The sequence below is a fragment of the Acipenser ruthenus genome, chromosome 32 (assembly GCF_902713425.1).
Source record: "Acipenser ruthenus chromosome 32, fAciRut3.2 maternal haplotype, whole genome shotgun sequence".
NCBI classification, from domain to species: Eukaryota; Metazoa; Chordata; class Actinopteri; order Acipenseriformes; family Acipenseridae; genus Acipenser; species Acipenser ruthenus.
Genome location: NC_081220.1, coordinates 2520960 through 2544646, shown reverse-complemented (window position 1 = coordinate 2544646; position 23687 = coordinate 2520960). Strand labels below are relative to the sequence as shown.

Below are 23687 nucleotides of genomic sequence, written 5' to 3'. Positions count from 1 at the left end.
TGCCCCGCCCTCTCGCCCTCTCTCGTTGCTCCAGCTAGGAGTTCAAATTTAGCTTCGTTATATTAGCGCAACTCTTTACTAACTTTTACAAATTAGCTTATTAGGGGCTTCGTGTTTTTAAGATGGTTCAGGTGCAGTCCGGGCAGACTGACTGGAACATCATTACAGTATACCGCACTGCGCTCAGCTTTGTGTGGCGGCTGATACACAAAATAATGAACGACTGTTCATTATTTTGTGGCATACAAACATTTTCAAGATCGCAGTGGTGGTAATGTCACAGGTGTCGAATGTGTTGATTATTATTTTATTCAGTATTATCACTTATGATTTTTGAATTTTAATTGGATTGGTTTTCTTTTTTTGCACAGTTTGTTTATTTGAATTATTGTTTAATTTTTGAGCGTTAGATGCATTTTAATGTGTATTTGTTCACTTAACCATACGTCATCCACTCTCTGGTCCAGACCTCCTCTTAGGGCTCCTGTCCAGACGCCTGTTTGGGCAGCCCTCTCCATAGGGTGCTGCGCTTCAGCTGAAGGCCTCAGGAGAGATCCTGATATCCTGACATAAACCACGAACGCAAAGGTTCTTGTCAGTACCTCTTTTCAAATGTCTTCAATCACCAAGTTCCACAGTCCTCCCAGAGTGAGTCCACGAAAAAAAAAAAAAAAAAAAACTGACACTCTCCGTGAACAAAAAAAAACCCAACCCAATCCACACTATTTCATTTTTTTAACGTATTTGAATGTTTGCGGACATTTATTTATACAATTTAGCCTATACAACATATTGATTGTATAGCGATCAAACAGAGATTTATTGTATTGCGATTCATTTTTATGTTTCATTTGATACTGCACAATAAATTAAAGTGAATCCGAAATTACTGTTGACCAGTCTTCATTGACACAGTTGGGTAATAAAGTCATATTAACACTTCCTTGCATGAGATAGAGAACATAGCTATAGAAATACTAGTTTTGAAGAAATTTAAAGTACAGCAAGTAATGATTGGTACCTTTAAGCTTAACAGACCTTTAAGAATTAACAACGACTTTCAATGTACACGTTTTAGAACTCAGCATTTGTTGAGGCAGTTCAAGCGCTGCACTTTCAGGCAGCCAGTTCCAGTGTTTGCCTTTTGGACTTACTCTGGAAGGAATTCAAAAAAAAAAAACATTTGTTGAGAACCGCATTTGGGAGAAAACAACAGTTTCGAAATGCATTTGTAAAGGCATCGGATTCTATTATAGTGTTGCCGAGCTGTTGAACGTTTCTCATTACAGGTTTACTGGATTGCCAAAAAGAATGCTACCTCGAAACACTTGCCTTGTCAAGCCGAAATAGCTCAGTTGGGAGAGCGTTAGACTGAAGATCTAAAGGTCCCTGGTTCGATCCCGGTTTTCGGCAACCAACAAGACGGTATTTGTTTTGTATTATTTTGAACTACAAAAAAAGATCACATTTATCCTTCAGCGTAATTGGATGAAATAACAGCGTATCAGAGTGCCATTTTCTAATGTGATTAAGAAATGCAAAAAGCATCGTCCCTGGGTGGGCTTGAACCACCAACCTTTCGGTTAACAGCCGAACGCGCTAACCGATTGCGCCACAGAGACCAACCTGTTTAGCCGCCAAAGCATACGGGAGTGATTAGCAAGGCGAGATGCTGCAGAACGTGATCGAGGGAGCAGAACACAGCAGAACCTGAGATCACATCTAAGATGAAAGCAAGATGGGGCAGGAAAGTCTATGTAATCCTTTATGGAAGCACAGCATATGTCGTTTTGTTAGATAACACCCTGGGAGACAACAAAGCAGTGTGTGTAAATAGCTACAATGGAAACCATATACTTACGACTTAATTTTGATACAGAACTGTGGTCATGTGTATTCTGTTTTCATTATGATAATAAAGCTAGAGTTCAGTGGATTATATTTGGAATATTTGTTTCTGTCATTCAGTATATTCTCAAATAAGATGACAAATTAATAGCTCAGTTGGTTACAGTGAAAGTACCATGCACCAGTCTGCCCGGCTAGCTCAGTCGGTAGAGCATGAGACTCTTAATCTCAGGGTCGTGGGTTCGAGCCCCACGTTGGGCGTCCTTTTTAAATACAAATAGAAGATGTTTCTTCGAGACAACGGAGCAATGTCTGATTCTGTTCACATTGTATACAGTATTGCAACAAAATTACTTATTGGTCATTGTCAAATAGCAATTAAAATGCATGCATCGTTTATAGCTATAACGATATTGAAATAAATAATCTAACTTTTTGGGTTGACTTCAATCCGATTCTTTTTTTTACAATTGTCTTAACATCATTCATGGAGCAACAGTTGGTATGTGCGTAAACCCAATTGGGCCTTGATACGAGAACCCTAGTGTGTGCTGAAATAAATAATGCGGTTTTCTACATTAACAAATGCAGCTTATCAGAATGCCAAGTGGTCTAAGGCGCCAGATTCAAGGACTCTGTCTTTCCAAAGAATTTTGTGTTCTGGTCTCTGAATGGAGGCGTGGGTTCAAATCCCACTTTTGACAGTTCAATTTTACGTATTTTTAAATAGAATACATTTCTTTATTTTACTAGAAAAGATTGTTTTAAGGAAATCAACAGCTGATACCAAACTGTTGTCAGCACTCAATACCATTTTAATTTCCATTTTAAATCCGAATAAAATAGTGTTCCTAACACAAATTGCATTTTTGTTGTAAACAGACTACTTGTTAACCTCACTGAAAATATTTTGTGTCCAAACATGTTATTTAACTTGATTGTTTTAATATTCCAAATAAAATATTAGTTGAAAAACATCGTCTACCACTGGATCGTGGTCTCAGGCTGGGATGTGGACCATTGAGAACAGTATAAACAATCTATTACTAGACGCAGCTTACAGGAGAAATGCCCTCGTTTAACATGCTAGGATGATCGACTTCGGCATTCTCCAACTGCTGTTTACATTTTCTAACACGTTATGAGGAAGAAAAATATTTTGTGTCCAAACATGTGTTATTTAATTTGATTGTTTTAATATTCCAAATAACATATTACTTTGAAAAATATAATATATATTTTTAATACAGTCTTTTTTGAGTATTTAAAATATGGTTATATTCAAATGCCAGCAACGGTGTGTTAATTTAACGAAGCGCCTAACGCCGCTCGGAACGTTCGCATTTTTAAATCCTAACGGTCTCTGCTCAGCTGAGTGGAATGTTCACGAGCCGGTTGCCTAGCAGCGTCTCCCCCTCCTTCTCTGCCCCGCCCTCTCGCCCTCTCTCGTTGCTCCAGCTAGGAGTTCAAATTTAGCTTCGTTATATTAGCGCAATTCTTTACTAACTTTTACAAATTAGCTTCTTAGGGGCTTCGTGTTTTTAAGATGGTTCAAGTGCAGTCCGGGCAGACTGACTGGAACATCATTACAGTATACGGCACTGCGCTCAGCTTTGTGTGGCGGCTGATACACAAAATAATGAACGACTGTTCATTATTTTGTGGCATACAAACATTTTCAAGATCGCAGTGGTGGTAATGTCACGGGTGTCGAATGTGTTGATTATTATTTTATTCAGTATTATCACTTATGATTTTTGAATTTTAATTGGATTGGTTTTCCTTTTTTTGCATAGTTTGTTTATTTGAATTATTGTTTAATTTTTGAGCGTTAGATGCATTTTAATGTGTATTTGTTCACTTAACCATACATCATCCACTCTCTGGTCCAGACCTCCTCTTAGGGCTCCTGTCCAGACGCCTGTTTGGACAGCCCTCTCCATAGGGTGCTGCGCTTCAGCTGAAGGCCTCAGGAGAGATCCTGATATCCTGACATAAACCACGAACGCAAAGGTTCTTGTCAGTAACTCTTTTCAAATGTCTTCAATCACCAAGTTCCGCACTCCTCCCAGAGTGAGTCCACGAAAAAAAATAACAAAACGAAACTGACACTGTCCGTGCACAAAAAAAAAACCCAACCACTCGCTGTCTAATCTCGTCCTCTTTATTTTCGTTTACTTCCCTCGGCTTCTCTCTCTTTCCTATTCCGGTATCTCCTCGTTCCATGCTCCCAGTCTCTTAGTTCCTCACCCTTTTAATACCTCAAAGCCCTTTTAATTCCAGGTGTGTACAGGTACCTGCAATTGTTTGGGGCGGGAACTGAGGTCAGTGTGCACCGTGCTTGTGATAAACAAAACAAAAAAATACTTTAATTACGAACTCCGTTTCACCCGTGCACCAAACAAAATAGACAAATAACAATCAACACAGCAAAAAACACAGTGCAAACATTAGATGAGAAAAGCCCCTTTGTGCCAGTGCGCATTCAGAGGAGACGCGCTGAGAGAATCCGTCTTCTGTGTCACTCAGTACTGCCAGCTTTTCCCTATTGGTGATATATTGGTCAGCATAGCTGCTTTCCAAGTAATTGACCAGAGACGATTCCCAGCCAGTACAACTGTGTTTATGCCCACGTTTCAAATAATGAAATTTATAAAAGCAAATCGCATTGTTTTATGTTTTCTTTACTTTTAAAGCTGAGAATCAAACCCACTTCCGACAACTTAATAGCCCTGCTGGCTACGAACACGTATTGAGTCGGCTGTTTCCCATGACCCTGGTGATACCGAGTGTTTTCCTAGTATCAGCGTCGGCATAACCATGTGTTTGGCATGCTTGCTGTACACTCTAGCATTGCATAATAAGCTGGCATTACTCCAGGACTTCGTGGCGCAACGGTAGCGCGTCTGACTCCAGATCTGAAGTTTGCGTGTTCAAATCACGTCGAGGTCAAAGACGCCTTTGTTTTTATTCTGCACTATTTAATTTTTTAACGTGTTTGAATTTGACTGTTTCCGGACATTTATTTATACAATTTAGCCTATACAACATATTGATTGTATAGCGATCAAACAGAGATTTATTGTATTGCGATTCATTTTTATGTTTCATTTGATACTGCACAATAAATTAAAGTGAATCCGAAATTACTGTTGACCAGTCTTCATTGACACAGTTGGGTAATAAAGTCATATTAACACTTCCTTGCATGAGATAGAGAACATAGCTATAGAAATACTAGTTTTGAAGAAATTTAAAGTACAGCAAGTAATGATTGGTACCTTTAAGCTTAACAGACCTTTAAAAATTAACAACGACTTTCAATGTACACGTTTTAGAGCTCAGTGTTTGTTGAGGCAGTTCAAGCGCTGCACTTTCAGGCAGCCAGTTCCAGTGTTTGCCTTTTGGACTCTGGAAGGAATACAAAAAAAAAAAAAAAAAAACATTTGTTGAGAACCGCATTTGGGAGAAAACTTAACAGTTTCGAAACGCATTTGTAAAGGCATCGGATTCTATTATGGTGTTGCCGAGCTGTTGAACGTTTCTCATTACAGGTTTACTGGATTGCCAAAAAGAATGCTACCTCGAAACACTTGCCTTGTCAAGCCGAAATAGCTCAGTTGGGAGAGCGTTAGACTGAAGATCTAAAGGTCCCTGGTTCGATCCCGGGTTTCGGCAAACAACAAGACGATATTTGTTTTGTATTATTTTGAACTAAAAAAAGAGCACATTTATCCTTCAGCGTAATTGGATGAAATAACAGCGTATCAGAGTGCCATTTTCTAATGTGATTAAGAAATGCAAAAAGCATCGTCCCTGGGTGGGCTTGAACCACCAACCTTTCGGTTAACAGCTAACCGATTGCGCCACAGAGACCAACCTGTTAAGCCGCCAAAGCATACGGGTGTGATTAGCAAGGCGAGATGCTGCAGAACGTGATCGAGGGAGCAGAACACAGCAGAACCTGAGATCACATCTAAGATGAAAGCAACACGGGGCAGGAAAGTCTATGTAATCCTTTATGGCAGCACAGCATATGTCTTTTTGTTAGATAACACCCTGGGAGACAACAAAGCAGTTTGTGTAAATAGCTACAATGGAAACCATATACTTATGACTTAATTTTGATACAGAACTGTGGTCATGTGTAATCTGTTTTCATTATGATAATAAAGCTAGAGTTCAGTGGATTATATTTGGAATCTTTGGTTCTGTCATTTAGTATATTCTCAAATAAGATGACAAATTAATAGCTCAGTTGGTTACAGTGAATGTACCATGCACCAGTCAGCCCGGCTAGCTCAGTCGGTAGCGCATGAGACTCTTAATCTCAGGGTCGTGGGTTCGAGCCCCATGTTGGGCGTCCATTTTAAATACAAATTTAAGATGTTTCTTCGAGACAACGGAGCAATGTCTGATTCTGTTCACATTGTATACAGTATTGCAACAAAATTACTTATTGGTCATTGTCAAATAGCAATTGCTATTGTAAAATGCATGCATCGTTTATAGCTATAACGATATTGAAATAAATAATCTAACTTTTTGGGTTGTTAACCCATTACTTGTTCCCTGAAAAAGGCCTTTTTGTATAACTCTGAAATGTACATTATTTTTCAGTTTTTGGTAACCTAAACTTTTTTTTTTAATCTCTGGCAGTTTACCGCTTACCTTTGTACCATTTCAGGTTATTCACTGGACTTGAACTGCTTAAATTTCAATAAAAACTGGAAAAATGGGGGTGTTCTAAAACATTTGACCGGTAGTATATATATATATATATATATATATATATATATATATATATATATATATATATATATATATATATTAGGCAGCCTATTTCCACGCCAGCAAGAAGTGCCAGCAAACAGAAGAGCCTCAACAAAAGAGCTGGGAGTCTAGATGTGGGAGTCTAGCTGTGGGAGTCTAGCTGTGGGAATGCAGTGAGGGGAGGCCTGCGCTGAGATGCTGTTCGAATAGATCCGAACCTAACAGCGCTCTGGAAGAAGCCATCTACTAGTCAGGTCTGTACCCTCCACCCCACCGCTCCCACTGTGCCTATTTGTCTTACCTGTCCTGCTGTAACTGTCTCTCACATCCCTGTTCTGTCCTCTCGTCCTCGTCCTCTGCCCTCTCTCCGCCGCTGCTCCTCCAACCCCTCTAACCTCATCCCTCTGTCTCTCCCCCCCCTCCCGCACACTCTCTGGTGCACTCTGGAACTGTCACTCTTCTGCTAACAAAGCTGATTTCATCTCTGCCTTTGCCTCCCACCTCTCTCTCTCTCGATTTCCTTGCTCTCACTGAAAACTGGCTGTCCCCTGATAACACTGTAATTCCTGCTGCCCTGTCCTCTCTCTACATCCTGTCCCATACTGTCACTGGACAGGGAGGTGGGACTGGTCTTCTCCTCTCACCCTCCTTACTCTTTTCGGTCCCCTCCGACCTCTCCTCACTCTCTTTTAATACCTTTGAATTTCATACTGTCCAACTAACCTCTCCCTGTGAACTCCTGTTAATTGTACTGTACCGTCCCACTGAACCTCTCGCTCACTTTCTAGATGAACTTGACTATCTACTCTCCTCCGTCCTCTCTGTCTACCCCAACTGTCCTGTTAGGTGACTTCAGTATCCATCTCTCCAACCCCAGCCACTCTGCCGACTTCTGTCTCTCTCCACCCCCCCTACCCACAAAGCTGGCTGTCAACTGGACCTCACCCTCTCTTTTTCTCTGTCTCTCCCCGCTCCTCCTACCCCCACTGTCACCTCTTGTCGTAACCTCCGCTCTCTCCCCCTGTGTCCTTGCCTCCACTGCTCTCTCTCACCTCCCTCCTATCGACTCCTTCTCACAACTCTCCATAGACTCTGCTACCTCCACCCTCTTCTCCTCACTCCTCCCTCGACTCCCTCTGTCCCCTCAGCTTCCGACCTGCTCGCCCCTCCTCTCCCCAACCCTGGCTCTCCTCTGCGCTCCGCTCAGAAAGAATCACATCTGCTGAAAAGAAATGGAAGAGAACCAACTCCCTGCTGCCCTAGACCTTTACCGCACTCTCCTCTCCTCCTTCTCCTCTACTCTCTCCTCTGCTAAATGTACTTATTTCCAATCTGTAATCCAAGCCTCCACTAACAACCCAAGTAAACTATTCTCTACCTTCTCCTCCCTCCTAAACCCTCCCCACTCCTCCTCCCTCCTCTATCTCCTCTGATGACTTTGCCTCTTTCTTCTCTTCTAAAATCTCAGATATCCGCAAACTCTTTAACACCACTTCCTCCCCCGCACCCCCTCCTACTCCAACCCCTACACCAACTGCATCCCCTACTAACTCACCCTCCTTCTCCAGCTTCTCTCCCCTCTCAGACTCTGACCTCTCCTCCCTGCTCCAGGGTCACAAACCCACCACGTGTGCCCTGGACCCCCTCCCTACTCACCTCTTTCAAGCTGCTGCTCCTGCTCTACTTCCCTTCATCTCCTCCCTTCTCAACACCTCTCTCCTTTCTGGTATCTTTCCCTCTGCCTTCAAACAAGCCTCTATCACTCCCCTCCTCAAAAAACACCCTCGACCCCACCTCCCTCCAGAGCTACCGTCCTGTCTCCCTCCTACCCTTCCTCTCCAAAACCCTAGAGCGGGCTATACACCGCCAGCTCTCTGCTTTTCTGTCCAGCCACTCTCTGCTCGACTCTCTCCAATCTGGCTTCCGCTCTGCTCACTCCACTGAAACCGCCCTCCTGTCTGTCACTAACTCACTGAACTCTGCAAGAGCAGCCTCTCTATAATTATAATAATTTATTTCTTAGCAGACGCCCTTATCCAGGGCGACTTACAAGATATCACATTATTTTTACATACAATTACCCATTTATACAGTTGGGTTTTTACTGGAGCAATCTAGGTAAAGTACCTTGCTCAAGGGTACAGCAGCAGTGTCCCCACCGGGAATTGAACCCATGACCCTCCGGTCAAGAGTCCAGAGCCCTAACCACTACTCCACACTCTCTGTCCTCTGTCCTAATTCTCCTCGACATCTCTGCTGCCTTTGACACTGTCGATCACTCAATTCTACTATCCTCTCTCGCTGAACTGGGAATCTCTGGCACTGCTCTGGCCTGGTTCTCCTCTTAACTATCCAACCACACATACCAAGTAACCTGACGTGGAGTAACTTCCACACCTCGCCCACTCACAACAGGAGTCCCCCAAGGGTCAGTCTTGGGTCCTCTCCTTTTCTCTCTCTACACCTGCTCCCTGAGCCCCCTCATCGCATCCTATGGTTTCTCAGACCATTTCTATGCTGATGATGCTCAGATTCTCTCTAAATCTGACCTCTCTAAATCTGACCTCCTTTTCTTTCCCTCCTCCTCCTCCTCTGATCTCTCTATCTCCATTCCTCTGGAATCTACCACACTCTCTCCCTCCTCCTCAGCTAAGAAACTCGGAGTCACCCTGGACCCATGCCTCTCTTATTCCCAGCACATCTCCACTCAGACACGCACTTGCCGATTCTTCCTGAGCAACATATGAAGAATCCGACCCTTCCTCACCAACTACGCTACACAGCTCCTGGTCCAGGCCCTGGTACTCTCCCATCTAGACAACTTCAACTCCCTCCTGGCTGGCCTCCCTGCGTCCGCCACCTCTCCGCTCCAGCTCATCCAGAACTCCGCTGCTCGCCTGGTGTTCTCTCTGCCTCGCTTCTCCTACGCAACCCCACTGCTCCGCTCACTCCACTGGCTCCCAATCACCGCTCGCATCCAGTTCAAGACTCTTGTACTAGCCTACAGATGCCTTGACCAGACTGCACCCAGCTACCTCCAGACCCTCATCTCTCACTACACCTCCACTCGACCTCTCCGCTCCTCCTGCACTAGAGGACTGGCTCTACCTCCTCTACGCTCCCCTGCCTCCATAACCTGCTCCTTCTCCACCCTCGCCCTGCAGTGGTGGAATGACCTTCCTACAGATGTCAGGACTGCCCAGTCCCTGACCACCTTCCGGCGCCTCCTCAAGACTCACCTCTTCAGACAGCACCTGTAGAACTCCTCTGTTTTTCCCTCTGGACACATCACTATTCCTTAAATGCGCTTCACTTGCTCTTATCTGCCCCCTATTTTACTGCATCTAATCCTGTACTTTAGAGTACTCTAATCTGTCAAGTGTTATTTAATCTGTAGTATTTTGTATTTAATTATATCCTGATGTAACTATCACTGACACTGTTATCTGCTCCGTTATTGAATTGTATTTTGTCGTACTTGTACTTGCTAGAACCAAAGTCATTGTATTTATCTTGCTCTTAATTGTATTATTACTTGCTCTGTGATTCTTGAAATGTATTTTGGTTTACGACTATAAGTCGCCCTGGATGCAGCAGCAAAGGTCATTCAAAATGATCTAGACAGCATTCAGAACTGGGCAGACACATGGCAAATGACATTTAGTAGAGAAAAGTGTAAGGTACTGCACACAGGCAATACATTTCTCCCCCCTTCCTTTCTATATTGGTTAATTGTGGGCTCTAGTATTTTTTATTTTTTTTAAAACATCACTGAGTCCCTTGTCCCTGTGCAACCACAATGTAGAAACATATAGAGAATGTATGGGAATGGTCAATAAACATCACTGCTGTTTCTCTTAAAGCATGTTTATTTATTTATAATACTGGACCCTGTCTTAATACTGTTTTACATTCTGAATATGAATATAGCTGAATTATTAATTGTAGATAATAGCAGTGCGGTATACTGTAATGATGCTCCAGTCAGTCTGCCCGGACTGCACCTGAACCATGTTAAAAACACGAAGCCCCTAATAAGCTAATTTGTAAAAGTTAGTAAAGAGTTGCGCTAATATAACGAAGCTAAATTTGAACTCCTAGCTGGAGCAACGAGAGAGGGCGAGAGGGCGGGGCAGAGAAGGAGGGGGAGACGCTGCTAGGCAACCGGCTCGTGAACATTCCACTCAGCTGAGCAGAGACCGTTAGGATTTAAAAATGCGAACGTTCCGAGCGGCGTTAGGCGCTTCGTTAAATTAACACACCGTTGCTGGCATTTTAATTTTGAAGAAAACCATATTTTAAATACTCAAATAGGACTGTATTAAAAAAAAAAAAATTCTTCAGTTCCAGACCGTTTTCCAACGAATAAAAAGAAGTGTGTATTTATAATAAGTATATTTGTTATGATATTAAGACTAAACAAATGTGCTACAGTTTGGTGTATAATTTATGTATTTATTAAATGTTGTAGTATTTCTTTTTTAATATTGTATTGTTTTCACAAAATAACATCCATACATTATCAGTTCATCTGCTAGAGTAATCAAATCACAAATATTACTCGTCAGTAATTCATACATAGACACGCTGTGGTAACTTCAATTAGTTAAAATGTAAGGCTGGATTCAAGTTTAACCAAATAAATAAGTAAATACATTAATAACGACATGAAACAAAAATACGTTTTGGTAGCTCATACGTAGGCCTATTTAAATTACAAAATGCGACCTGTTTTAGAAATTGATTTATATACTACCTGCCATTTAAATCTAAATTATATTTAAAACTGTTTGAGGGGCAGACTAGCATAGCTGATTTCTAAAATCCATTAATATGTACACCACATTAGCACTCCGAGAAACATAGAAATTGATAATAGGGCAGCAGTGTGGAGTAGTGGTTAGGGCTCTGGACTCTTGACCGGAGGGTTGTGGGTTCAATCCCCAGTGGGGGACACTGCTGTTGTACCCTTGAGCAAGGTACTTTACCTAGATTGCTCCAGTAAAAACCCAACTGTATAAATGGGTAATTGTATGTAAAAATAAATAAATAATGTGATATCTGTATAATGTGAAATAATGTATAATGTCATATCTTGTAACAATTGTAAGTCGCCCTGGATAAGGGTGTCTGCTAAGAAATAAATAATAATAATTTGTAAAGAATTAGCTGTGGGATTATAATCAGAATTATGGATGCATGGATTTTTGATTGAAATACACCCACATGTATTTTTGTTTCATGTCGTAATTTATTTATTAATTTCATTTTAACCCCTTGCTGGTGCCACGGCTTGTCTCTGTATCAATTCACTGATATTTGAGGTTTTGTTTAGTACACACTAGCAGGTGATCTGATAATCTTATTGATGTTATTTTGTGAAAACAATAACACGTTAATACTGTGCTACAAAAAATGACTCGCCGTGTTGTAACTTGTGCGGGTGATGTCATGGGTTGTCATGGCAGCGCCGATCATCACGGGAGGGGTTATCAGTGGTTGTCGGAGAAACGCTGGAGTTCCGCTGGCTTCCGAGGTATCCAACCCGAATATCTACATCAATACAGTGACAACAAAGGAATGCGACATATAAACCTAATGACTACATTAATGAAGCAGTAATACACGACAGGGTGTGTGTGTTATCATGAGGTAATATCACCACGCCTTGGGTGCGTTGGGAGGCACTAGACGAAGTCGAGTTCTTCAACCGCCCAGGAAGTGGTGATATATCTCATGAGAACACACAGACCCTGGAGTGTATTATTGCTATTATTAAATGGGTCTATGAGTGTGTTGTTGGTAAATAAAGAAGACTTAAAACCTTATTTTAATAATTTTTCTTTGTGTCACCATCCTCTGAGAGAAGTAGTTCTACAGTAACTAAAAATGGTGAGATTAACAATTAAACATTTGATTTTAAACCGTTTTTAGAATATTTTCTTTTTCGGGGCTTCGCTAATAGTTTCTTGTTTAGTCTTTGTAGATATTGAACTGGATCATTGTTTAACGTGTATGTCTGGGTTTTGTCCAGTAGATGGCGCTGCTGCTGCTGTTGTGATGTTTTGTTTAGCAGAATGCAGTTCACGTACCGTGTTACAAACGGGACGGCGCTGCACTGAGCGGTACAAACTGTGCAATTAAAATCTCCGGTAGTACTACAGACGGGCCGCCGATAGTCATCTCTGATTAACCCAACATGAATATAAATATAAACTCAGTCTGTTTCAAAGAACACTCAGAGTGACGGTGCCGGAGAGTCTGCGAGCAGGTTTAATATGAATGCGCCTGCTCGAGTCTTGCATCAAACTCAGCATCCTCTGTATAATATAAACACATTACACAAGGGGTTGCCAGCTGGTGTAGTGAATTTAGTTCCAATAACTCAGCACTCTCTCATATATACTGTATTTTAATCGAACAGCTCAAAGAATGGAACTTCTGGTTCAGACTGGTGCGCGGATCTAAAGATTCCCCGCATCGGGTGTACCGGTTTGTTATGGAACGTGTTCCGTAAAATGAGTTTAACCAGTAACAGACTATATAAACCACAATCAAAACAAACATGAAGAGAACATGTTGCCAAGTAGTGGTTTGTTTAACTAGTTCCTCAGTAAAAAAAGACTCATTTGTACACAGTATTGAAAACTGAAAAGCTAAACTAATACCTTACTTGGAGCTCTCACCAGGGACCACTTCCAGTAAAAGACGTATAAACCGCAGTGAACAAAACAAAAACTTGAAATTCATAACAGAAAAAGACAACAAACCCAAATAAATCTACACACTTTCTGTGATGCTAGAACATGATAAATTATATTGATAATTTCACCCTAAAAACTTTGCATACTGAAGGTAGCAGATCAAAAGCAAGAAGGAATATAAAAATAGGGTTACAGCTCCATGGAGGAGGAAACTCTGCCCCTGGGTTCACAATGAATTAATGAAGGGTCCTTGAATAACACACCATATTGAGAATGGCCTGATCAGGAAACAAGCAAAGCATTCAATGCAGTAAGGAGGAGAGAATCCCATTAACATGGCCATTCTGACACACATGAATATATTATCTGTGTAGAATTAGTCAAGCACCCACCAAAAGAGAAAAAAATAAATACAAACCAAAACAGTCTTTACAAGCAAGATTTTTATTTATCAAAACACACTTTTGGGCATTTCCCAAAAATATACAACTCCAGCTACAAAGACAACCACTGAACACACACCCATTGCAGCTCCCAGAAGGAACCACACATTGAATTGGCCTGCAAGAAGAAAGAAATAGTTAGTGGAATATAAAGAGATAGTTACATATTTTACTTGAACTGCAATTGTCACATCATGCATATTACCGCTTCTAGGCATAAAGTGAAGGGATCCATCTCTCTTCAGCTCAATTGGGCCAGAAGACACAAATGCCATTACTGCACCACCATCCATCCCTTCAGCACTGCGACCTACAGGAGGAATTAGGAGGAGCCCATCAAAACAAAGGAACAAAAATGCATGCAAAATGTCCCCCCCTCCCCCCAACAGACAGAGCTCTTACCAAGCCTCTGTTTCCCTGGAATGCACCGTCTGCTACAGAGGCTGTCTGATGGCTGGTTTGAATCACATATCACAACACTGCAGTGGAAGTAAATCTGAAAGACAGCACACCTTGTCAAGCAAAACAAGCATCAATAGATCAGGCAGTACCATCATCCAATGAGGAGTACTGAATTGAAAAATGTATTGCATCATAGTAAGTGTTTCTTGCAAAAGTGCAGTTATATGTTTTCATTCCAACTCACTAAAGATTTGAGCACAGAGACTATTTGCTGCTTGCAAAGCAATCCAAACCGTGCATGGTGGTACAAGACCCCCATCCCAACACTCCACTTTACCTGTCCTTTCAGTGCATCCCGGCCGCTTGTGAAGGAAAACATTTTCACTTCAAACCTCTTCAGATGGGAAGGGAACAGCACTCTTGCATTGCTGGAGACTGGGTGAAAGATGGTCAAGTACTCATCTGCAGAGTTCTCACAGCTAGGAAGAGAAAGTAGGTCAGGAGCACATCAGCCACAACTCCAATCCCTAGGTTTTGTAGCAGCAATATCATATTCCAGCATCTTACCTGTCCACAACAACATCCCACTTGGGAGAGCTATTCCTGTCAGCAGAATAAGTTGCCCAGCAGTTCTCCAAAAACAATTCAGCCTGTGGATCCCTGCTGTACAGGAGTTCTACCTCAAAATACAAAGGTCTTCACAAGTACTTCACAACAGGGTAATCCCGAGCGCCATAGAAGTTGTTGTAGGTTGAATCTGCAGAGATGCAAGGGAGAATTTTATAGGTGGAAACACGCTACTAGAGCATCTATATTATCTCAATTGCCAAGTCCTACCCAATGCAAGCCGCATGATGACCGCAAGGTCCCCCACGCCAGGCTGGACTACAGGTGCAGGATTTTTCTGGTACAAGAACTGTACTACCTTGGTGTCATTGACCAGATAGTGACAACTCTCAACCTGGAAAGAGGAGATGGGGTTAGCAGAGTTTCAGCCTCAACCACAAGGATACTCAATTTGATTGCAATCCTAGCTAATATGGTACTCTGGATCATCCCCAGCTTTGGTACTAATGTAGTACCAATTTCACAATTTAAAAATTAAAAAAAAATCATTGGTAATGAATATTGCAATTTCATAATTGAACACTTATGGGACCTCATGATTGTTACAGTTAGTATGATACCTCAAGCCTGTCTACAGAAACTGCTATACTAATATGGTATTGTTTTAGTAACCTCTAGGAAGGCAACAGCAGTTATTTTGGATTTGTTGCAAATACACAGCTGGTGACTCTTGAGCTGTAATTGGTATTAACTCATGTATTAGTTTAGTCCCGGCCTCACCACGGGATCATCCCCAGTAAGTACGCTCCTTCCAGTTCACTGCAATTGACCCAAAAGGTCTCTAGGCAGCACATGCAATGCCATAACCAATAGTCATGTCATGTGTCACACCTTTGTCAACTGGACAAGCAGTTCAATACAAAGGTGGCATCCTTCAGATGTCCACAATTCATGCAAGTAATTCAGCGGATAGAAACACAGGTCACCATGGCTCCCCAGATTGATCCAGGGGTGTTGTGGCCAACTTGTCAATATGTTTAACCTCCTCAAAATATGGTTTTAAATGTGGTCAATACTAACCCTTCTAGTTGTGCCACAGGAGTTGACATTGAAGTAGAAACCCGCATTGATAGCATCAGACTGAAGAGGCCGGCAACTTGGAACCCTTAGAGTTAGTTGACTTGGAGACAAGCTGGGGACAGATTCCACTTTCACAGCAAGAGCTGCCATAGTTCCATTGGTGAAGCAATCTGAAACACAGCATTTGGATCCAGGTTAAGGAAACAGATTATAGCTTCAATACCACTTCATGCAAACTTTGGCCATTCTAAAGAAGGCTTTGTTTGCAAGAGAGTTACCAATCACCTTTGTAGGGAAACTGCAGGACAGGGAGAAGTCAGCCACCACAACCATGGTCCCAATATCCTTCAAGGTCAAGTCAAGTCTGCTTCTGATGCCTGAAGAACTGATCACCTACAGAGACAATACATCAGGTCAGTAATGTGTTGAACCCAAACAGCTAAACACATTTTAAAGTTCCATCACTTACTTCATATGTGGCATCAACTGAATTGTATGGGACAGTCATCCAGAAATTGGTAGAGTTGGCATTATACTTGTACAGGGCAAGCAGACTTCCACCAAGCTCTCTTGAGCCCACAAAAGGAATACAGTTGCGACCCATGTTGCCATATGTTACCATGGTATAGAATGCAGCACCATCACAGTAGCCAGTTACTGTAGGTTGAACTGCAAGAGGAAGAGCAGTTGTCAGGGCAATGGACTGGATTGGTTAGAAAAAGGTAGTTGTAGAACAAATAGTCAGGCACTTACTGATGTCTTTGAGAATGGCTTCAACTACAGCAGGATGAGTAAAGGGTGTATTCTCTGGCACTATATTCAGCAAGTAGGTCAGGGGCAGAATGTAGGTTCTGGTGTCTGGAGGAGTTACCTGAAAGAAGAGCAAAGGTTTGTAGGATTAAACCCAAAGTCAGACAGCAAGCAACACGTCCACAGGAAGCAAGTGTTTTCAAAGGGCAATTGGATGGTTGAACAGGTGGGATTTTACCTTTTGCTTCACATTGGGGTCCTCAAATGGCACCTGGAGAGTGTAGGTCTTGGATCCATTGGGAAAGACATGCTCCTGGACATTATAACCTTTTAGGTTGGCTTCTGGCACAGTTAACATCTCTGGTCCAACTATAATTTTGACCAGCTCCACATCAGGCAGGAATGTCCCCAGGGTCACATTGAACACTCTGGCTTTAGGAACAGTGTCTGAAATTAAAGCATGCAGTTAAAATGAAGGATATGAAGTGGAGCACTGCAACAAATCCCTTTGATTTACTGCATGTGGACAAGTTCTACATACTGTTTGTGACAACTGGTGGCCGAGGCATGAAAGGAGTGGTTATTGGATGAAGTACTGTGTACTTGGTCTTCTCAGGCCCATCTTGCCAGGTATGCTCCAGCATTGGTTCAATAGAGTAAGAGACCACATAGGTGTTGTCCAATACATGGTTCTGAAAGCACAGAAGAATCTTAGGAGGAAAGCTTTAAAATGAAGGATTTAGAAGAAGATGTTGAACTTCTACATACCTTGTAATATCCACCATCAGCTCCCACAGGAATTTGTACCGTGATTAGCTGGGGACCGACATCCAGTTTATAATCTCTATTATGAATCGTTGCAGGGTCAAGCTTGTGGCCATCAACTCCCATTTGAACATGAAGGGTAGTAATTTGTGGTGTCGGAACAAGAGGAGGTAGAACACGGGGAACATTCCATGTAATCATCTGTTCTGTGAAGGCTGTTCCATCTGACAGAAAGGAACACCATAGACTTGGTATAGAAAATTCATACATAAACCTAGAACAGTTCTTGAGCACCGTTGCCCTCCATAAGCTTACTCACCAGTAGGACATGTAACTGCAGTGTCCACCATCATGACCATCCATCTTTGCTTATAAAAGGTGGTTGATCTTAGCACAGCCATTGGTACAGTTTGGATCTGTTGGAGGGGAGGGGGAACTTTTACTAAAATAAAAGCAAGACTAAATCTACCTTCATAGTCTGGATATACTGTACTAGACAACAATGAAGCCTAGACTACTTACCACCTGAGGCTGGCTTTCTGTGGAGTTGTATGCAGCTCTAACCAGAATTCGAGATGGTGTAGTGTTTATGCCATAGCCATTTGTCATGGCCTGAGCAACAGTCATGGTTGTCTTTCTATTTGCTGGGAGATGGAACACAATTTTCCAGATGCTGTTGTCAGCAGCAGTTGCCTAGCAGAAGAAAATCTCATTAGATTAGGAAGTTTGAACACAAAGCATCCCCAGTCTAAAGGAATGGTCATAGCAGATGTCATGTTTAATAAACAGGAACTAAAACTGAAAGTTGAAAGTTTAATGACACATCACTGAAACTGTTCTAGGTTCAGCGGATATCTAAGGGAACAGAGTAAATCCTCAAATACAACTTCGTACGAAAGCCTATGTGAAAGCATGTTGTCTTGATCCGATACAGGCAGAGTTTACAGCCATTCATTTGTACTGGACCTTAATACATCAGTGTACCAAACTTTAGGACACCTAAATTGCTCCTATGCAGCAGTCCTCAAAAAGGTAAATCAGGACACATTTATCATGAAGGATTTATAGCCCTGCACATATGAAGCCACTACCTCAGTGGTTGAAATACAAGGCTTACACCAACAAGGGTTAATTTCTCCACAATCAATTTCTATCAAAGCAATCACAGAATACATGCATGCAAAGCCAATGCCTTAAATATCACACAATTCCAATATGGCCACCCTCTTGGGAGACAGGTTAAAGTTAAGGGGGCCGTTAGATTTTGCTTCCTCTAGATGAGACAGTAGAGAAGACCTCAATAGGTAAGACCAAGGGGACATGAATGAAGCAAATGCAAAGTCACATGATTCTACCTCAGGGTATGCAAGGGACCAATCAGGATCATCTTGAACAAAGTTTGGCTCAATAAGTGGCACCCCTCTTCTCACACAAACCTAAAGAGAATTCACATTAGTCATGAGTGAAGCACTTCTGTAGTGACAATTAAAATACGCACACAACCCAAAAAGTTATACTGAAACAGCATTATCACATCCTGACATCCCTTACCTCCATGTAGTTTCTTTCACACACAATCTCCCTCTCTGCCCATGGAGAATAGCGGCATGTCATGCTCTGAACATAGGAGGAAGCTGAAGTCATAGCACTGTTTGAGAAGAGACTGATTTGTACAGTCAGCTTGTAGGTCTCATCATTCTGGAAACAAAGGCTAAAGTTAGTCCCAGCATGTCACCATTAGAAACAAGTTCACAAGAAATAAAATGATGACTCACTGTGTTCTGAGCAATGCAGCTCAGCACAGAAGCAAGGAACTTGCCATTTCCCAAGAAGTCAACGGTTAAGCTATATCCACACTGTGCGGCCAGTCTTGGAGAGAGGGACACAAGCGCCCCCTTACTGTCTATGGAAAGAAATTTGGTTAGCCTTTTAAAAAACTGTACACGTGATCAAGCAAGGTAGAGATATAAGTCAGTGTGTTTGTTTGTATGTGTGTGTGTCAGTGTGTATCAGTGTGTGTGTCTGTGTGTGCGTGCGTGTGTCAGTGTGTGTGTGTGTCATTGTGTGTGTGTGTGTGTGTGAGTGTGTGTGTGTGTGACAGTGTGTGTGTCTGTGTGTGTGTATTATTATTATTATTTATTTCTTAGCAGATGCCCTTATCAAGGGTGACCTTACAGTCGTAAACAAAAATACATTTCAAGAATCACAGTACAAGTATTAATACAATTAAGAGCAAGATAAATACAATGACTTTAGTTCTAGCAAGTACAAGTATACGACAAAATACGATTCAATAACGGAGCAGATAACAGTGTCAGTGATAGTTACATCAGAATATAATTAAATACAAAATACTACAAATTAAATAACACTTGTGACAGCTTACACTACTCAAAAGTACAGGATTAATTGCAGTAAAATAGGGGGTAGATAAGAGCAAGTAAACATTATGGACAGCAGTGGTGCTCTTGCTCCCTCTTGTGGCCAGTATGAATGATGGCAGTGTGTGCAGCTTGGCAGGGCACTGATGCCTGTTTCCAGGCTATACAAACACAGAGAGGGATTCAATCAAACACTAAGTTCACAATTTAATAGAAGGGTGGATTAGTTCTTTTTGTATATGTGTTCTAAGCGCTGCACTTCTGTTTCAATAAGTGTCACAGACCACAGATATCTGAGCTGTGAACACAGGTGGGACTTGATAGGGTTGGGTGACTCACAGTACAGTTAGATTATCCTTCCTGTAGTTTTAAGTTTAGCCTCTCAATGCTTTCCTGCTCTTTAGGAGGGACATTAGAAATCTGCCTGTTCAGAATGAACTGGCCCATAAGTGTTGAGTCATCACTGTGAGCCGCTCCTTCCTCCAGACACAGACCACACTGTAGTGTTTAGATGACTGGGTGTGAGGAGCCTTGTGTTAACAATGGGAGAACTGGGCTGACTGGGTTGGTAACTGCTGCCTATTTCAAATGTCTTATTACTGTACTGTTATTACATTATGGACAGCAGTGGTGCTCTGGCTCCCTCTTGTGGTCAGTATTAATATCTGCAGTGTGTTTCTTGAGATGAAATGAATGGAAGCTATAGTGCTGCTGACAGTAGTAATCTCCTGCATCTTCAGCCTGGACTCCACTGATGGTCAGCATGAAGTTTGTTCTTGACCTGCTGTCAGTGAATGGAGCTGGACCTCCAGAGACTCGGCTATTCAGTGAAGAGAAGAGGAGTTTAGGAGCTCCTCCGGGTTTCTGCAGATACCAGGCTAGACTGCTGGTAAAACCAGAGCTACTGGATCTGCAGTTCAGAGTGACACTCCCTCCTATAGAGACAGACTCCGCTGTGGGACTCTGAGTCAGGACAATCTGACCGCTGGATTGTGAAAACAAAAACACAGAACATCAACCCACCGAGTCAACAGCCTCGTCCATTAACTGCATTCCACTGTGTGCTGAGGAAGTGCTGATATTAATAATAATTCATAATAATGAGGATTTCATACCATGAGCAAAGAGTGCCAGTGTGCAGAGGAGGAGCCCCAGTGAAGCCATGTTCTCTGTGTGTCTCAGTGACTGTGAAAGGGCTGAACTGTCAGCTTTAAAAACCCTGAGCAATGGAGCAGTGCAGTTATTCTAGCTGTTGTGTAGAGCAGTGAGGCAGGCACAGGTATGCAAAGCACCTTCCTTTATACAAATCCTGTCCCAGGCAGTTAAGTGAGATCTGAGCCGTGAGCACCAGTGGGGCTTCATAGGGTTGGGCCACTTTTACTGTTTTCTTCTATTTTTACCCCAGTCAAAGCTCTCAGTATATCACTGCTGTCTAATCTGTGTGTCTGTCTAAACTGACAATAATGTTTGTGTTTGTGTCATTATTTCAATCCTATTGAGAATTAAAGGGTATGTAGTGTCCTACCCCTAACCCTAGTGTTATACCTTCCCATGTGTTGCTGCTGCTGTACAAGTAATGGACCTGTCATTTTTCTTTTCATTGTTCTCATTTTGACAGCTTCTTACTCTTCTAAATGGAACATCTACTAATTCAATTCATTCCTCTCCTGTGTCTTTAATCACACACAGCGGCTCCCTTCAGTCCCTGCTTAATGTTGAGGAGCCATAGCAGATCCTGTACAGCTGCAATTACACTTTCTTTAGCTTTGAAAAAGGGACCTGCAGCTTTTTATATCAGAGCATTCATTCATTAATTTCTTAACAGCTTCCATATCCTTAATTAAATGTGTAGGCATCATGATTCATGAACATCTTCATATGAGAATCAGATAGAAAAAATGTGAGTTACATAGTTTCAATTCTTTGAATAATTGAATGATGTTTTGGAATTCCTAAATACATTTAGAATAGATGGTATCATCACTACATTATTAGATGACCCTGCAGTCACAACAAAATCAGTTTGTTTAAATAGACTAATATTGAATCCATACCTACATTTAACTGTGTGTTGTTATTGTGGTCAGTGTGTTTGTGTGCAGTTGAGCTCCTCCACAGGCCGTGTCCCGTTTCATTGCCTTCACCCTCAGCACCTGCAGTAGGTCCCAGCTGCAGCAGTGCAGTCGCTGTGCAGTCCTGCTGAGAGAGGTTTTTGTACGGGTGTGTAGCACTGTGGGAACACACCACCACTGTGGTAACTCTGACAGTAGTAATCTCCTGCATCTTCAGCCTGGACTCCACTGATGGTCAGAGTGAAGTCAGTCCCAGATCCACTGCCACTGAAACGAGTTGGGATCCCAGACTGAAGGTTACTTGCCCTATAGATCAGGAGTTTGGGAGCTTCTCCGGGTTTCTGTTGGTACCAGGCTAGTTCGTTGTTACTGTACACTGCGCTGCTGACTTTACAGCTCAGAGCGACTGTGTCTCCTGGGAGAACAGATTTCACTGCTGGAGTCTGAGTCACAGTATACTGTCCACTGGATTCTGAAAATAATAAATAATAATATAGAAAATTAGAATAAATTACTGAATTAAATAATGAAAACGCATTACATTTCAGCACGTTTTCATTTCATCTTTTTAATTTCCCTGTTTTACTTTGTATTAAGAATTGTCCCAGAAACAGATATTTCTTTAAACATGTTTTTCTAAATGATTCTTACCCTGAGTGCAGATGACAAGTGCCCAGATGAAGATGCTGATAAAAGTCATTGTTGTTGTGGATTCTGTTGCCATGAAGGGCAGCTCTCAATCATGAAGTGTTAAACTCACAGGGCTATAAACACTCCCAGAGCACTGAAGCATGTGCTGCCAATGCAAAGTGTCTTTTCTATGCAAATTGTCTTCCCTGGCACAGCAGCCACTTGTAGCCAAGCAGTGGTGTAAACACAGGCTTGGTGCTGTGTGTTCTGACAGAGCAAGATTAGCAGTTTAGCATGAACACTCCCAGGACAGCAGGACTAGACAAAGAACAGCTTTAATAGGAGCATATGATGAGAGCCAATCAGCCAAGCCCTTATTCCACTCAACACAGCTGGAATGGAGTCAAGTGTGGAGTGTGTGTTTAAAGCAGTACTTTCACTGTGTGTTGACAGAGCAAGATTAGTAACTGCCCTGGCATTAACACTTCCAGGACAGTGGGACTATACAATAGAGCCCAGCTATTAAGAGTAGCATTGGAGCCTGATTAGCACAGTCCTTAATGCACTCATTAAAGTGTAATGCAGCAGTATTGCTTATTAAACAGCAGTACCAGCATGATTGAAGTGCAGTGAAGTTCTCACTGGCTTCAGTAACACTAGAAGACACTCAGGGCCTCATTCACTAAAAGCTGGTAAATGACCAGAATGATATAAATGTTCTTAAGCTTTAACCTTAGGGTGATCTCTAAAATAAGATTGGATGGATTGGCAGTTAGCTCATTTGTGAATGGTCCCTGCTCTGCTCACAGCATCACCAGTGCGCTGCCCTATTTACTGAATGTTGTGACAGTACAGACCGCCTGCTTTACAAACACAGTATTTGAACACGCGCCGAGGACCCAAACATTTTAGCACCCTTCAGTGAATAATGTCTTGAATATCAGATCCCTCCCTCGCGGTATTTCTGATGTAATGTGCATACATTTACCATCCATTAACATCATGAATTATATTGAAATGACCCGCATGCGGTACTTTTCCAATCCAATCCCGGATTCCCGGATCTTTTTCTGATACAGAAATCTCTGGATTGGAAACATAAAATCTGGGAATTCGGGAGTCAGGATATTTTGGAAATGTTTTTTTTTTCTTTTTTCAAAAACGAGCGTGCCTTTGACCTCGACGTGATTTGAACACGTAGCCTTTTGAGTTCAACGCGCTGCCGTTGCGCCACGAAGTCCTCGCGTGTGTTTGTGAGCCTCTAATAAGCTA

General features: G+C 42.1%; 2 protein-coding genes and 5 non-coding genes across 7 annotated transcripts; 4 read left to right on the top strand and 3 right to left on the bottom strand.

Moving 5' to 3' along the window:
* Nucleotides 1-1340: 1340 nt before the first annotated feature.
* On the top strand, nt 1341-1413 carry trnaf-gaa (transfer RNA phenylalanine (anticodon GAA)). The gene has a single exon. It is a non-coding gene; the product is annotated as a tRNA-Phe (tRNA).
* A 135-nt stretch (nt 1414-1548) lies between these two features.
* Nucleotides 1549-1622, bottom strand: trnan-guu (transfer RNA asparagine (anticodon GUU)). The gene has a single exon. It is a non-coding gene; the product is annotated as a tRNA-Asn (tRNA).
* Nucleotides 1623-2036: 414 nt separating this feature from the next.
* On the top strand, nt 2037-2109 carry trnak-cuu (transfer RNA lysine (anticodon CUU)). Its single transcript has one exon. It is a non-coding gene; the product is annotated as a tRNA-Lys (tRNA).
* A 2619-nt stretch (nt 2110-4728) lies between these two features.
* trnaw-cca (transfer RNA tryptophan (anticodon CCA)) lies at nt 4729-4800 on the top strand. Its single transcript has one exon. It is a non-coding gene; the product is annotated as a tRNA-Trp (tRNA).
* Nucleotides 4801-5453: 653 nt separating this feature from the next.
* trnaf-gaa (transfer RNA phenylalanine (anticodon GAA)) lies at nt 5454-5526 on the top strand. The gene has a single exon. It is a non-coding gene; the product is annotated as a tRNA-Phe (tRNA).
* Nucleotides 5527-13750: 8224 nt separating this feature from the next.
* Nucleotides 13751-15334, bottom strand: LOC131703075 (zona pellucida sperm-binding protein 2-like). Its single transcript, XM_059005939.1, has 6 exons — nt 15330-15334; nt 14738-14866; nt 14508-14649; nt 14171-14264; nt 13974-14078; nt 13751-13886 (listed from the first exon to the last, which is right to left on the bottom strand). The coding sequence occupies exons 1-6, from the start codon at nt 15332-15334 to the stop codon at nt 13777-13779; spliced, it is 585 nt and encodes a 194-aa protein (XP_058861922.1). The 3' UTR covers nt 13751-13776.
* A 958-nt stretch (nt 15335-16292) lies between these two features.
* LOC131703168 (uncharacterized) lies at nt 16293-19229 on the bottom strand (the record flags this gene model as incomplete). The annotated part of the gene is made up of 10 exons (XM_059006133.1): nt 19108-19229; nt 18884-19030; nt 18688-18768; nt 17855-18025; nt 17652-17748; nt 17336-17556; nt 17109-17259; nt 16806-17014; nt 16571-16688; nt 16293-16486 (listed from the first exon to the last, which is right to left on the bottom strand). Coding segments are annotated over exons 2-10 (1335 nt in total), but the record flags the coding sequence as incomplete, so codon positions are not given.
* Between the last annotated feature and the right edge of the window lie 4458 nt (nt 19230-23687).